The following is a 14,401-nucleotide window of genomic DNA, read 5'->3' as shown; positions in this document are numbered from 1 at the left end:
CTCCCTTTCCTGCTCTTCTGGGCCCCCTCTCCAACAGCAGGCAAGCAGCACGGAGAACAATAAATACTGTAATAAATAGAGAACCCCCTGTCCCATGGTGCTGCTGCGGCAGCAGGCGGTGCAGCCGGGGTCCTGGAGTGCCTGCCCGCCTCTGCTCTTCCCAGGGCATGTGCCAGTGCCCCTCTGGCTGTGACAAAGTCAGCCCTGTCCCACAGAAGCAGCTGATGTTGGGCACAGGGCGTTGCAGTCCTTGATGGTGCTCTCACAGCAGCAGGTAAGTGGCTGTGTCCAGCTGTGCTGTCCATCATGCTGGCTGGACGCTGAACCTCGCAGAGGTTCAAAAAAGCTGGGGGGCAGCCCCACAGCCAGGGCTGTGGAACAGGGGGCAGGTGTCAGGCTGGAGTGTCACTCTGAGAGCTCCTAGCAGACAAGGTGGCCTTGGAGATTCAGCACCAGGGCAGCAGCACAACCTTCAGAAGAACAGGATGTGTTCCTGGAGCCTGGACTGGGTGCAGTGCCAGGACCACCTTGAGGCCCTCACAGGCTGGAGAAGACAGGCAGGGTGAAGCCCTTTTCTGTTGGGAGTGAGGAAGGGCTGTTCTGGTGAGCAGCAAAGTGGTCCCAGAGACTCACAGAAGCCAAGGGAAGCTGCAGGTGGGTGGAAACCAAGGGCTGAACCACGCCGGTAGGATGGGATAGCGTCACAGGCCCCAGTGGCCCTGAGCTTGTTGCCAGGGCCCGTGTCCCTGCCAGGTTGGAGGCTGGAGCCAGTGGCCAGGTGTCACACAGTCCCGTGGCCCAGTGTGTGCAGACAAGCGGCGTTTGGTGTCCTGCGTGGGGAGCGTGTGAGGCCCGGCTCAGATGGGCTTGTACAGCAGCGTGGTGACGTACTTCTTCTTGTAGCGGTGCGTGGCACTGAGCACCATCACGCCATCCTGGGGGAGACAGCGTCAGCACCAGGGGCCAGGGCACCCCTGGGGCTCAGGGAGCTGCCCCAGCCCGTCCCTGCTGTCCCCAGTCCAATGCACAGCAGGGCAGCGGGGCAGAGCTAGGGCAGGGTCTGATACATGCTTAGCTCCCCCACGCTGCAGGGAGGCAGCTGAAGGGAATCATCAGGAGGTCACACCCTCTGCCACTGTGTGTGCCACCCTCACCAGGCAGCCAGCTCCCATCTGCACCCCCAGCTGAGCAGGTTCTGCTCCTGCAGGTGCTGCAGGCTCCTGGGAGCCACAGCAGCTCCTCACCTGCAGCCTGGTGGGAGCTGTGCTTACCTTGATGGAGAGCGCGTAGAGGTGATTGAGCATGACGTGGTTGGGCTCGGGCAGCAGGGCTGGGTCACACTAGGAGGAGAGGAGTGTCACAGGGGCACAGCAGAGCCCTGATCCCCCTGCCCCTGCCAGCACAGGGAGCTGCTGTCTCAGGCAGCCTGAGCTGCCACCACTTCTGGCTGTTCTGAACAGGCACAGAGCTCAGCTAAGCACCAGAGGCCAATGGGAAAATAAAGTGCCACTTTTCCTAGGAAATGCCAAGGGCAGCCCAGGCTCCCTGCAGACAGGACTCCCTTTGTGACCCCAGTGTGGCTCTGTGAGTGGGCAGTAGCTGGTACACACCGAGATGTTGGTGTCCTTGTTGAGGATGACCTGGAGGAGGTGGGGCGGGAGGATGGGCGGCGATTTGAAGCGCTCCTCGGGCCGGTACACGTACATCTCCTGGCCGTAAGGGCCCGGTGGGGAGCTGGATAAATCTAGAGACAAGACAAAGGCAGAGACATGAAATGACTGAAGCAGGATAGGGGAGCACAGAGCAGCTCCTAAGAAGCTGAGAAGGACTCAGCAAGGTCTTTCAAGCACAAACATCCTCCACAAGCCACGGGCAGGGATCTATTCTATAGCAACAGGTCAGACTTTCCACGGCACAAAAAGCAGCTGGGCGAGCCCATGGCAATTCCAAGCAGGGCTGTAAGCTGGTGCATGCACTGACACAACACAGGCACCCCATGTTACCCATCACAAGACCCCTCAAGCACACGATTCAGCCAGGTCACTCTCCCTGCAGGAAGCAGCTGGCATGCTCCAGAGCTGTGCCCTCAGCAGCAGGGGCACAGGGAGCAGGCTGCTCTAGGTGCTGCCTGATGAGGAGCTCCAGGGAAGGCAAACAGCAACTCTACACTGAGCAGCTGTTCCAAAAATGGGAGGGACCTCAGGAGCTCGTGGGCACTGAAAGCTGGACTGGCCACATCTGATCTGAACCTTTGGGAACAGCCAGCCCCCAGAAGGGCTCCATCTCCTTGGGCTGCTGCTGCTTGCTGGCTTCTCTCCAGTACAGCATCTCCTGCCTGGGCTGGGAAAGGACATGGAGCTGAGCTGGGGCTGAACCAGGGACACACACACCACTGAGCTTCCTGCCAGCATTTCACACTGAGCCAGCACCACCAGCGCCTGGGTGGTAACCTAACCTGCTGCTGTAACACAAGCTCACAGTGCTAGCAATGTGCTAGCACTGGTACAAATTACCTTGGCATGAAAACCAAGAGTAGCTGCTGAAAATAAACTGGATCCTGCTATCACCTAGCTTGTAGCCTGGATCAGATGACTTACAGTTGACCAGACAGAAAGGGCTGATGTTCCTGGCATTTCCCAGTCCAAAATGGCTCCCTCAGCCACGCACTGCAGCAGCTCTGCTCTGGGGTGGTGCTAGCACAAAACAAGTTACACCAACACAGCCCCTCCAGAGGGCTGAGGCCTCAGCTGTGGGCTGAGGAGGGCACGCTGCCCAACACTGCTCACCCCAGTGAAGGCCACACTTCTGCCCAGGGGTCTGTGCACCCAGAGCAGCGAGTCTCAGAGCAGAGGAGGTGGGAAAGAGCACATGCAAAGCTCTAATGCCACAAAACTCACCCCGACCTGAGGTTTCGGAGCTTTCCAGGGAATCCACCTTCAACGCATCAAACACCTCAAAGTCAGACTTCTTGACGTGGATGAGGTTGTTTATCGTGCCCATCTGGCTGGTAACCACAGGCTGGAAAGAACTGGAGTGAGAATCTCCCTGTGTTCAGCTCCAGCTGAGGCACATTCAGTGCTTCCTAGATCCTCCCAGCCCAAGCTGTCTTTGCTGCAGCACTACCTCCGAGCACAGGAGGCTGGTGTAAACTCTGCCCTACACTTGTAGGCCTCTGCTGTTTACCCTGGGAGGATTTTCCTTGATCACAGGCTCCTACATCACCTCCTATTTCCATCCTCCATCCTGCCCATGGGTAGCTGTGTTGTCTTTCCCATGCTGCTACCCCATGATTCAGTTTGGAAGAAAACCTGTAAGTGAGTGCTGACCTCATGGTCCATCTTCCCATTGCCAATTCTCAGCAGGACTTGAGGGCTTCTGGCATTTCCCTGCCCTTTCCTAATGCTTCTCCATAAATCATGACTCTGTCCAGAGGAACCAGCCTCTGAAATGACTCAGGGGTTGGAGGTGTGCCTTTTGTTTCAGGACACATTCTCTGCTCTCCCTGTTCCCCCTCTGCTGCATTACATCCTGTCTAGTTCCCTGAAGAAGCCAAGATCTGAAGGGATAAAGCTTGGAGCATTACCTCAGATGGATCATGAACCCACTGGCCATCCACAAAAAATTTGTACTGGTGCTCTCCTTCTGGAAGGTCCAGGATAGCAACAAAGTCATTGTGGCTGTGCAGAGAGAACAGATGTGCATAGGCATCAGCCTGTTGGTGCTCTGAATGCTGCTCTTCCATGGGGCCCCAGGAACCAGCACTGCCCAGCCCCTCTACCCCAACACTTGCATGCAGGGTCAGGCTAGCTCATCATCAGTGACCCAAGGCATGGCCACGACAGGCACGAGCATTCCAATGCTCCTTTGAGCATTCCAGGGCTCAAATCCCTAGCAGCCCAGCTGCAAGTGCCAGTCCTGCCCTCCATGCCCTGAGAAAGTGGATGTGACAGACACCCTGTGCAAGACAGGCTAAGAAGAACACGTGGGCAAAGCTCCTGCCCTGTGCTGGCACAGCAGGACAGGAACAAGTGGGACAGCTCTGTTTATCAAATCTGAAATTGAGATAAACTCATTCCAGATTAATTGCTAGAGTCCTACATGAGCTTCCATGTAAGTCACAGATGTGCTGCGGAACAGTGAGAACATCATTAGGGCAGGGAGATATGTGAGGGACAAACAACTAACACCCACTGGCAGCCATACAACTAGGCATGGGGTAATGCTGCAGCCAAGGGAAGAGCTGACAGCTTCCAGAGGGCTGCTGCATACCTGGGCAGGGCTCTGCTGCCAGCACTGGCTGCTGTGTGACATCCAGCTGGGCATGCAAAGTGGCCCATCCTGTCCTGTCCCTGTTTCACAACTTCCCACTGTCCCTGCAGCACCACGCAGGGATGCAGCTGACTGCGTATTTGCCTCAGACCCACAGCTTGAGTGAACAGAGAAAAGCCAAGAGAGCAAAGGAAAATGTTCTCTGCTCTGGAGCAGACATGAACATAGAGTAAATGACTTGAGGGCCTGGCTACCTCTTGATGAGCGGGATCTTGGTGCTCCAGTTGTTGAAGGATCCGGAGATGAAGACCTCCTTGCCTCCATCAGCCCAGCGTATGACAGTTGGACGAGCCTGTTGGGATGGCTTCACTGACTCCTCCAGATCTGGCTGCCACGACACAAACTCCTTGTCCCCAGGAATCTGGGCAAAGAAAACCAGAGAGATGTGACCGAATGAACACATCCACCTAGCTGGCCTCTACCAGCCACACACAGGAGCACCACAGTGCTCCTCCAGGCCCCAGGCATGCTGGAAGCACAGCCCCACACAGGCAGTGCGCCTGGAGGGCAGGCAGGGAAGGCAGCAGGCAGCCCCTACCTTGGAGTCGTGGGAGCTGAAGACGCTGGGGTCGTCAGTGCTGCCCACCATGATCTTGTGCGGGTGCTCCTTGGCGGGGTGGGAGGCGCCGGAGCCGTCGGAGCGCTGGGCTTTGGAGCCATGGCGCTCCCCGGACACCCGCTCGCTCGTGGTGTTCCCCATGGCCCCTCAGCAGCCCTGCAGGGACACAACAACACCACTCTGCCTTTGCCCACGGCCCTGGCAGCAAGGACAGGAGCAAAAGAACCGTCTCCCAAATGCGCTTTGCCAGCCGAGATGAACAGCAACCCTAAAAAAGGCCCCAAGTTCATTTCCATTACCAAGTTTGGGAGCTGAATGGGAATGCAACAAACAAACAGCTTGACCTAATTATAGCCACATCCTTAATAAAATCATCAGTCTAGTTAAGTTGGTAATTATTAAGACTCCAAAACTAATACAACTTCACCTGTGTCCCACATCAGCCCTTGGCAGTCAACAGAGTAGAGCTGATGGGAAAAATAAAGCCAACCTTTATTGTCAAATCAACTGCCTGGCGTTAACAGAGCCTCTTTCACAGTCCTGCAGTCAGGCTCTACAGACAACCCAGCAAGAAAACAGCCAGGGAGTGAAAGTAGCAGCTGTTTTACAGTCCCCAACAAGTCTCGGAGAGCTCACAGGCAGAAGAGCAGAGCCTTGTCCCTGCAAAGGCGACGGGGAGCATTTAAAGTGTCCAAATGGAATCGCCCAGGCTGGAGCTTGTCCAAGGAGCAGGGCTAATGCTGTGGTGTCTGCAAAAAGCTCAGCTCTCAGCAGCATTCACTTATGATTCACCAGGCAAGCCACCGTGTCAGCTGCAGCACAGCACAGCACAGTGAGCAGGACCATTTGCTGTCACCTAGCCAGCACCTGCCCGGCTCTCTGCAGGGACACACTGAGGGAAGGGCAGCCCTGGCCACCTCGGTGTCCCTCTGCAGCTGGAGATGGCCCCCAAGCCCAATCTCACCCAGCCCAGAGAAAGCTAAACAGAACTGACCAAGCCATGAACAACCACACACCTTTTAGGATAAACAACAAAGCCACTGCAAGCTACACAGGACTCTTCAGGCCTTACCCTCTTTCCAGGAGCTGAGATGGACTGGGGTTTTTGCCCACTTCCAGGCTTATTTTGCAGCTTTCAGCTTACTGTGGGATCTGCAGAGCAAGCAAGGGGACAACCAGCCTTGCTCCATGTGCTCACTTGTGACATTTGGAGGTTTGTTTAAAAGATCAAGTTATATGAAGGGTGCCAAGCGAGGCTGCCAGCCAAAGCCAGGCTTCAGAACATTATGGAGCAATTACTATTTCTTAAATCCCGAGGGCTAAAAGGCAGCTCAAGTGGGCAGCTAAGCCATACCCTCACCCCTCTCAGTGCAGTTCAAGTACACCTGAAGATCCAGGTCAAATGAGGTACACCTCTTGCTCTGACATCTTCCCCCTCTGCTCTGCAGAGGCTCAGACAGCTCCTCACAAAAACTGCCCCTGTACCACCAGACCGGCTGCTGAGGAGTTTCCTCTCCAGGATCTCCACTGAGGCTCCCTTATTTCTCATCTACAGGGAGGAAGGTGGGAAAGGCTCAACTTCCCTTGTAGCAGGACACACCTGGGAGATGTGTGCAGGTGTTAACAGGTGGGAAGCGTCCCTTTCTCTTCTCCAAAAGGATTCCAGTCCCTCTGTCCCTTACAGGTCATGCTCTCCAAACAATCCCTGAGGTTTATCCCAGGTTCCTGTCTGGCGGGTGCCATCTGCATCCCCTGCATCACACACACAGGCACCCGGCCTGTGCCAGGACAGGTCTTTGTGCACAGCCTGCAAAACCTGCCTTTGCTGAGTTAACTTTTACAGCTCAAACCCTCCTGCATCCAGGCCAGCCCTTGCAGCACTGGGAGATGGTGTGACACAGGTACACCCAAGTCAAGGATGGAAATGCTGCCCACACCACAGCCCCAGCAAACCTCCACGGCACATCCCAGTCTGGCAGCAAGCCCCTGCCATTCCCAGCTTCTCATGTGGGAAACGATATGAGAATTACACCCATTGCCCTCCTCGGGATGTGCCACGCTTGCTGCCTCTCGCACCCGGCCAGAGACCGCACTGGGAAGCACGGGCAGGCAGCCCGAAGGGGTTCTGCAGGAGGGATGGGGTCTGTCCGGGAGCACCGGGAGCACCGGCAGGCATTCATTCCCAGGAGCTCTGAGGGAGGGATGGGGTCTGTCCGGGAGTGCCGGCAGGCATTCATTGCCGGGGGCTCTGAGGGAGGGATGGGGTCTGTCCGGGAGTGCCGGCAGGCATTCATTCCCAGGGGCTCTGAGGGAGCGATGGGGTCCTGCATCTCGCCGGGCTGACACCACCCGGGGAAGCCGGATCCGTCCGGACTCTCCCTCTCTCGGAGACGAGAACCAGAGCCGAGCCCGGAGCTCGCCGTAAGGTGAAGGGGGTGAGCTGGGAAAGCGGGGGCGGAAAATCTCCCTCCGAGCAGGCAGGGCTGGGGCTGGGGCTGTACTCGGCGGGGGCGGTGGCGGGGCTGTCACGGCAGGCTCGGCCCACGGGCACCCGCGGGTCTGCCGAGGCCCGGGGGAGGAGCGGGACACACCGGCAGGGCCGGGCCCTCCCGAGGGGCTGCGAGACGGGGTCCGCCCGCTGCGGGGTCCGGGACACTGCTACACCGCGGGGACGCGCAGCCACGCCTCACCCACCGCCTCCCGCAGCGGCGCCCGAGGAGCCGCCACCCTCACACCCACCCGCGACACCCGCTCCGCCGTCCCCGGGCCCGGGCCCGGCCCGACCCCACCTGCCGCTGCCGCCGCCGCCGCCCCGCTCTCCGCCTCCGTCCAAGATGGCGCCACCCCCCGCCGGCCGCTGCGGGGCGCTCTGACCCGCCCCCGCCGCGCTCCGCGGCCGCGCCCCGCCCCCGACCCGCGGCCCCGCCGCCGGGCACCCGCCATGTTTGCTGCGGGCGGCCGGCCCGCCGCTGGCCGGGGCGCGCAGGGCGGGGGCCGCGCTGCCTCAGCCGCCGGCGGCCATGTCTGCTGCGGGCAGGGCTGCGGGGTGCTGGCGGCCGCGGTGCCGCCCCTGGGCCGGCGGCACCCCCAGGATGGAGCTCAGACTGACGCGGCCAGGCACTGTGCTGTCCGGTCCCCGCGGCATGATGACAAGCTTTATTGCCTTTTCCCTGAGGCCCCCGCTTGGGCACGTTCGCAGTTTCTCCACCACCTCTGTGACCTAAGCCATAGATAGAGCTCGTGTGGCTGCCGGGCCAGGACTTAGGGAGCTGTTCCCAGAGCAGCCCTTGAGCAGGCTCGGTGGTATCACAGCGGGAAAGCGCCACAGAGCAGGCTGCACCCTCAAGGAACGGCTCCCTCCGTGCTCCGGCGCAGCTAGCGAGGGAAAGCCCAAGGGAAAAGGAGGAGACTGCCGGCAGCACCCGCTGTCTCCTTCCCTTTAGGCTAAGCAGAGAGCGAGACGTAGATGAGGGTGGCCATAATCATGCCGATGCTGAAGAGCACCGTGAGGACGTGGGGCAGGGCGCTGGGCCGGGCGGGGCGGCGGGCGGCCCGCGGCTGCAGGGCGCTGACCATGCGCTGCTGCTGGGTGAGGATGGCTTCCCTGGCTCCTGCCCACGCACCCGGGCCCCGCAGCCGGTACTGGTACGGCGTGCACGGACCGAAGGCCACCTCCATGGCCAGCCTGGGGTCCGTGAGGAACAGGGAGAGCAGGTTGGGCTTGACCCCCAGCTGGCAGGCGAGCTCGTCCATGTAAGGGATGTAATCCACCTGGACGGTGTGCCTCTGGCTCTTCACGTACCTGCAGGCAGTATTGGACTGTGGGTAGTGTGGCCAACCACATCCCTGCCCTCTGTTGGCACACAGAAATGTGCCAGGACACCTCCATGGGACAGGATGGATGCCCATGAGCAGCTGTGCTGAAGGCAGCCCCTTGGTGCTCCCACAGGGATCTTACCTCTTTGCCATGGCTTCTTTCTTCTGCTCAATGTCAGCCTCCATGTCGTGCTGCAGGGGCAGCTCGTTCAGCCCTGGGGAGGACGAGACACAGCAGCCACTGTGGTGCTGGCCCTGCCTGGGTGCTGTGCCTGTGCCAGCACCACCGTGGTGCGTGGGCTCACACCTGGGGCATGTCCAAGTGCCATGGGATGGGAAGGAGCAGCCTGTGGAGCTCAGTGTAGGGGTGTGCCTGTGCCTCTCAGAGAAGAGGCCATCTCACTGACTACTGTCACTCCAGGACTGCATCCACACATCCACAGAGCAGGTTTGCCTGACTTACCTTTGAAGACACGGATGGCCCAGCGACTCTGGAGCTCTGAGATGGGCATGATGGCTCCCCAGGGCTGGATGAGGCCGATGAAAGCCAGTGTTGGCTTCTCCAGGTCAGGGGGGAACACGAATTTGTAGAGGGGAATCTGGTTCTCCACCACCTTCACGCAGCCGTCGAGGAACGGGAAGGAGAAGCTGTATCCTGTGGCAAAAACTACAGTATCGACATCTTCCCTGGTGCCATCCTCAAAGATGGCAGATGTCTCTGTGAACTCCTGGACGTTCGGCTTCATCCTCACCCTGCCCGAAATGATGCGGTTGGGCAGGTCGTCGTTGACAGTGGGGTGTGTGTCAAGGACCCTGGAAGGCACAGACAGACCTGGTTCAGGTCCTGGCAGGGGGATGGGCATTGCTGGAGCAGGTGCCTGGCGTGCTGCTGGGGTGCTCACCCATGCTTGGGCTTTAGGCCATAGAGTGTGTGGTCAAAGCGGGCATTCAGCTTCCACTCCACAAAGAAATTCAGGATACTTTTAGGCACCACATTCTGGACGAGGTGCAGGAAGCGAGTGCCGTAGTTGTAATCAAAGGGGTACCCATTGTCTGCCACCCGGTGCAGCACCCAGGACCCACGCCTGGTGCTGAGGAAAACCTGGAAGGAAGGTGAAGAGAGGTGGTGGCACGGCAGCATGCTCAGACTGGGCTGGGCCCCTGCTGTGCTCCAGGGACAGGGAAGCCAGCACAGCTACTGGGACCACAGGAGCCACCCCCACAGCAAGGGGACAGGGTGCTTGTGCCAGGTGCTGGAGGCTGGGGAGCCCACAGGGGATGGTGGGTGATGATCCCCCCACCCTGGGGTCCCATCCCTGTGAGCTCTCCCAGCACACCTGCTTGGCTGTGTGGCTCAGCTCCACTGCGATATCGATGCCTGAATTCCCAATGCCAACCACGACCACCCGTTTTCCAAAAAAAGGCTGAGGGTTCTTGTAGTCCCGGCTGTGCAGGTAGCAGCCCTCAAACTTCTCCAGCCCTGGAAGAGAGAGGGAAGCCATGCTGGGATGTGGAGCAGGAGGGTGGCTGCCCCCTGTTCAGACTGGTGGTGTGTTTTGGGAACAAGCTAGCACCAGTGGGACCAATCGGAGTTATGCAGCCCTGGGGTAGTGCCCAGAGGTGGTGGCATCACCAGCATGGAAGATTCTCAGTGTAGCCCTGAGCATCCTGCTTAAGCTTTGGGACTAGCCTGGCTTGGAACAGGGCTTGGAGTGGAGAATTCCATGCTTCCATCCCAGAATTCTGCTGCAGATCCTGTCTGGTGCCATGCATTGCCAGTAGAGGAACAACCAGGGTCTGTGCCATCTTGCCAGACCCTGGTGACAGTGTGCTCCAGCCTGTTCCCCAGCCAAAGAGGACCTCCACAGCTGAAAGCTCTCCAGGCATTTTCCCCTGGCACCCAGAGACAAGGCCACCACCAGTGCTGAGCCCTCCAGCCTTGGTGAGGAGCTGGAGGGCCCAGCAGGTGCTCGGCCAGCAGCATGGGGAGGGAACCTGTCTCAGGTGGGAGAGGCTGGCAGCAGTGACATCTGCCAGCAGGATGCTTTGGACACTTGCAATCCCACCTGGTGCGTTAAACCTGCAGAGGCACTTAGAGATGCCAGGGAGTGGGCAAGCAGCCCACAGGCCATACCTGGGAAGGAGCCGAGCGGGAGATGAGCGTTGGTGTGGTGCCCGCTGCACACCAGCACGGCGTCGAAGACGGCCGCCTCCTGCTTGCCCTCGCTCTCGGTCAGCACCTCCCACTGCCCGCTGCTGGCGAAGTCGGGGCGCTTGGACACGCGGCACACGCTGGTCTGGCACAGGGCAGCGCTGTCAGGCCCCCCGTGCCCCGCTCCCGCCGCCACCGCCCCCTCGGGCCCCGCGCCTCACCCTGAAGCGGATGTGGCGCAGCAGGTCGAAGTGCTGCGCGTACATGCGGAAGTACTCCATGATCTTGGAGTTGTGCATGTAGTTGGGGAAATCCTCGGGGATGGGGAAGTCGCTGAAGCACATCATCTCCTTGGAGGTGTTGATGATGACCGAGCGGTAGATGCTGGCACGGCCGTCCTCGGGGTGCTCCTGTGGGAGGGGGCCACAGCTCAGTGCTGCCCGGGGAACGATGGGCCACCTGCCTGTCCCGCCTGGCACCTCCCCCGTGGGTGCAGGATTAAGCCACAGGTTGTTGTGCCACCCATCCCTGCGCCCAGAAATTCTCCTGTGGTTGAGACCCCCCACCCCAAAAAACGGGGATGTATCTCTGGACTGGCGGGGGCCAGGCACTGGTGACAGTGGGTCATGGTGGCCTTGTGCCTCAGTTTCCCCACTTCCACTGCTTGCCCCTATGAGACAGAGCATTCCCAAAGCTCCTGTGGTGCTGTTGCCCTTGCTGCCACATCAGGTCTCACCAGTTGTGGAGGCAGCTCCGGTGCTTCCTGCTGAGTGGTTGCTCCTGCTTACCAGGTCTGTGCCTTGACAGCTGGATGCTGCTGCTCTGGTTCTGCTCCACCAACCCTGTCCCTGACCCATCACAGTAGAACTAGTGGACTGTGACAGGTCCACCCCAGACCCCACTCTGACATGATGCCACCTGTTTTCCCCCAGGGCTCTCCCACAATCATATCAGAGCATGGTGGGAACACTGGTCATTTTGTTGGTGGGTCCATGGGATTAAAGTCAGCAGCTTCATTAGATGGGAGCAGAGACGAGCTCCAGGATTGCAGGGAGAGAAGGCACAGAGAAGGCAGGACACAGTATCTCTGGGGCGATCTGTGGGCGATTGGCACAGAAGCAGAAAGAGGAGCAACCATGATTCCAGGAAAGGGTTGGGCAGAACGGGGAGAGACAGTGGGGTCAGATAAGACAAGGTAGGTAGGCAAGGGCTGGGCAGGACAGGTACCCACAGTGCGGTCAGATAAAATAAGATAAGATAGGTAGGCAAGGGCTGGGAGTGACCAAGAGCAAAACAGCAGAGTAAGGTGTGGATGAGATTGGGAAGGGAGGAATGGGAAGGGGGAAATTACGTTGCGGGAGCAAGCCATGGATTGAAGTTCTTGAGGCGGCTTCATCCTGCTGCTGCTGAGCAGGAGCTGGGTCCTAAGTGCCTGGCACACCAGCTGGCATCACGCTGCCAAACCACTTTTATTTTCCTTGGTTTCCTGGGAAAGCTGCCTGCTGCACGCATGCAAAGCAGGGGAACGGTGCACGGTTATCTGCCAGGGACTGATCCCAAGCCCATCCGTGCTGCTGCCAAGGAGCAGCCTGGCTGCTGGGGCCTTACCTCGAAGCGCCAGAGCCCCCCGATGTCCTTGCTCCTCTCAAAGCAGGTGGCCTCCAGCCCCTCATCCAGGCAGCACTTGAGGGCGCACAGGCCAGAGGCGCCGGCGCCGATGACGGCCACTCTGCGAGCAGTCATGTCCCCTGGCGTGGTGGTGGCAAGGGTGTGGGAGAAGCTGTGGCCAGGAGGTGCAGAGCCAGGCGTGTCCCTCAAGGGAGGCTGCCCGCTGCTGCTCGTTTTGAGGGTGACTGTCCCTATATTTCCTGTGGGTGGCCAAGGTGTTACAAGATGTTCTTCCAGACATGATCTACAGGTTTCTCTCACCTCCTTGCCACACCTCCTGACCTGCCCTGCTCTCTGCAAGAGGTGCATTAAGTTCTGTAAGTGTTTAATGATGCCGACAGCGCCCCAGGACTTCCTGGGCAGGGCAGAGATGTGGCTGTGCTTTGGATTTCGGCAGGTTGCAGCGTGGAAGACAAACCTAGGGGATGTGGGGGGAGGGGGTGGGGGCTGGCATTGACTAGCCCAGGCATCTGATGGACAGGACCCCCCACCCTTTACCCACTCTGGGTCCCCAGCCCACCCAACCACCTTCTGGAGGAGCTGTGTGCAGGTGACCAGGGTGGCACTGAGCTGTGCCATGTGACCACCAGGACCCACTGTGGCGGGACACACCTTGGGAGAGGCTGTCTCGCTGTGGAGCGTGTGTGCACGTCAGCCTATGGTGTAATAGGCCAGTGCTACAAGGCTGATCTCAAACCCATGAGCATTCCCACAGCACACGGAGAGTCGTGATGGTGTCAGTAGCAGGACAGACACTTGGCTGTTTATTGCATTTATCCACTTAGAAAGTGTGCTGTGCCTTTGCTGCTTAGCTCTGGTGTGCGTGTGGCAAAATTGGCACAGCTGGGTTACAGGGGACAGAAAAGCCCGGAGCACTGGGTGAGAGGGACTGGAATTTAGCCTGCAGTGAGCAGGTTTCCTCCTCAGTCCATGACAGCATTCCCCAAGGGGAGGTGCAGAGCAGGAGCCCAAGCATTATTTTGGCAGCTGGGGAGGCTCTGTGCATCCCTAGTTCATGGTGTGGCCACAGCTGGGCCGTGCCAGGCAGCAGGAAGGTTTCTGCCACCACTGGGGTGCACAGGCTGCCAAGGGCCAGAGGTGGCCAGCCAGTCCCGCAGCCCATTGCAAAGCTGTCCTGGTTCAGGGAGTCACCCCAGGACAAAAGCCTCCCTTCCTGAGCTTGCAGGCACCTACAAGTAAGCAAAAACGGCTGCCAGGATGGCCACAGCCCCGATCAGCTTGAAGATGAGGGGAATGGCAGGGGCTGAGGTGCTCTCTTCCACAGGTCGTGTCTGCAGGGGCTTGAGGATGCGCTGCTGCTGGGTGAGGATGGCTTCCCTGGCTCCTGCCCACGCACCCGGGCCCCGCAGCCGGTACTGGTACGGCGTGCACGGACCGAAGGCCACCTCCATGGCCAGCCTGGGGTCCGTGAGGAACAGGGAGAGCAGGTTGGGCTTGACCCCCAGCTGGCAGGCGAGCTCGTCCATGTAAGGGATGTAATCCACCTGGATGGTGTGCCGCTGGCTCTTCACGTACCTGTGGGCAGCGAGGAGGGCAGGTGGGTGCTGGAAACAGCGCTGGCAGGTGCCCTGCACACCAGGAAGGCAGTATTGGACTGTGGGTAGTGTGGCCAACCACATCCCTGCCCTCTGTTGGCACACAGAAATGTGCCAGGACACCTCCATGGGACAGGATGGATGCCCATGAGCAGCTGTGCCTAAGGCATCCCTGCAGGGATCTTACCTCTTTGCCATGGCTTCTTTCTTCTGCTCAATGTCAGCCTCCATGTCGTGCTGCAGGGGCAGCTCGTTCAGCCCTGGGGAGGATGAGACACAGCAGCCACTGTGGTGCTGGCCCTGCCTGGGTGCTGTGCCTGT

General features: G+C 59.3%; 4 protein-coding genes across 10 annotated transcripts in view; 1 reads left to right on the top strand and 3 right to left on the bottom strand.

Moving 5' to 3' along the window:
* Positions 1 to 52: 52 nt before the first annotated feature.
* Positions 53 to 7,817, bottom strand: PRKAB2 (protein kinase AMP-activated non-catalytic subunit beta 2). Of its 5 annotated transcripts, none has more exons than XM_074546480.1 (8): positions 7,678 to 7,817; positions 4,868 to 5,044; positions 4,524 to 4,690; positions 3,584 to 3,677; positions 2,898 to 3,018; positions 1,611 to 1,744; positions 1,272 to 1,340; positions 53 to 935 (listed from the first exon to the last, which is right to left on the bottom strand). In XM_074546480.1, the coding sequence occupies exons 2-8, from the start codon at positions 5,027 to 5,029 to the stop codon at positions 858 to 860; spliced, it is 825 nt and encodes a 274-aa protein (XP_074402581.1). In that variant the 5' UTR covers positions 5,030 to 5,044; positions 7,678 to 7,817; the 3' UTR covers positions 53 to 857. The 5 variants fall into 5 exon arrangements, with proteins under 5 accessions (XP_074402581.1, XP_074402584.1, XP_074402582.1 ...); XM_074546483.1 differs by having other exon boundaries at positions 2,904 to 3,018; XM_074546481.1 differs by having other exon boundaries at positions 7,628 to 7,752.
* FAM78B (family with sequence similarity 78 member B) overlaps positions 7,296 to 14,401 on the top strand; it is a 25,062-nt gene continuing 17,956 nt past the window's right edge. Inside the window, exon 1 of the mRNA XM_074546477.1 lies at positions 7,296 to 7,314. The gene's annotated coding sequence lies outside the window, so the exon portion shown is untranslated. The remainder of the gene's footprint in view (positions 7,315 to 14,401) is intronic.
* On the bottom strand, positions 8,095 to 13,147 carry LOC102072223 (flavin containing dimethylaniline monoxygenase 5). The gene is made up of 8 exons (XM_074546488.1): positions 12,465 to 13,147; positions 11,078 to 11,266; positions 10,839 to 11,001; positions 10,042 to 10,184; positions 9,607 to 9,806; positions 9,168 to 9,517; positions 8,847 to 8,919; positions 8,095 to 8,690 (listed from the first exon to the last, which is right to left on the bottom strand). The coding sequence occupies exons 1-8, from the start codon at positions 13,101 to 13,103 to the stop codon at positions 8,333 to 8,335; spliced, it is 2,115 nt and encodes a 704-aa protein (XP_074402589.1). The 5' UTR covers positions 13,104 to 13,147; the 3' UTR covers positions 8,095 to 8,332.
* LOC102065421 (flavin-containing monooxygenase 5-like) overlaps positions 13,257 to 14,401 on the bottom strand; it is a 5,187-nt gene continuing 4,042 nt past the window's right edge. For all 3 annotated transcript variants that reach the window (XM_074546474.1, XM_074546472.1, XM_074546473.1), the window contains exons 8-9: positions 14,268 to 14,340; positions 13,257 to 14,060 (exon numbers count right to left, since the gene is read on the bottom strand). In XM_074546474.1, coding sequence (XP_074402575.1) covers positions 13,715 to 14,060; positions 14,268 to 14,340 — 419 coding nt within the window. In that variant the 3' untranslated portion in view covers positions 13,257 to 13,714. The remainder of the gene's footprint in view (positions 14,061 to 14,267; positions 14,341 to 14,401) is intronic.

The sequence above is a fragment of the Zonotrichia albicollis genome, chromosome 8 (assembly GCF_047830755.1).
Source record: "Zonotrichia albicollis isolate bZonAlb1 chromosome 8, bZonAlb1.hap1, whole genome shotgun sequence".
NCBI classification, from domain to species: Eukaryota; Metazoa; Chordata; class Aves; order Passeriformes; family Passerellidae; genus Zonotrichia; species Zonotrichia albicollis.
This window is presented reverse-complemented; position numbering and strand designations above follow the sequence as displayed.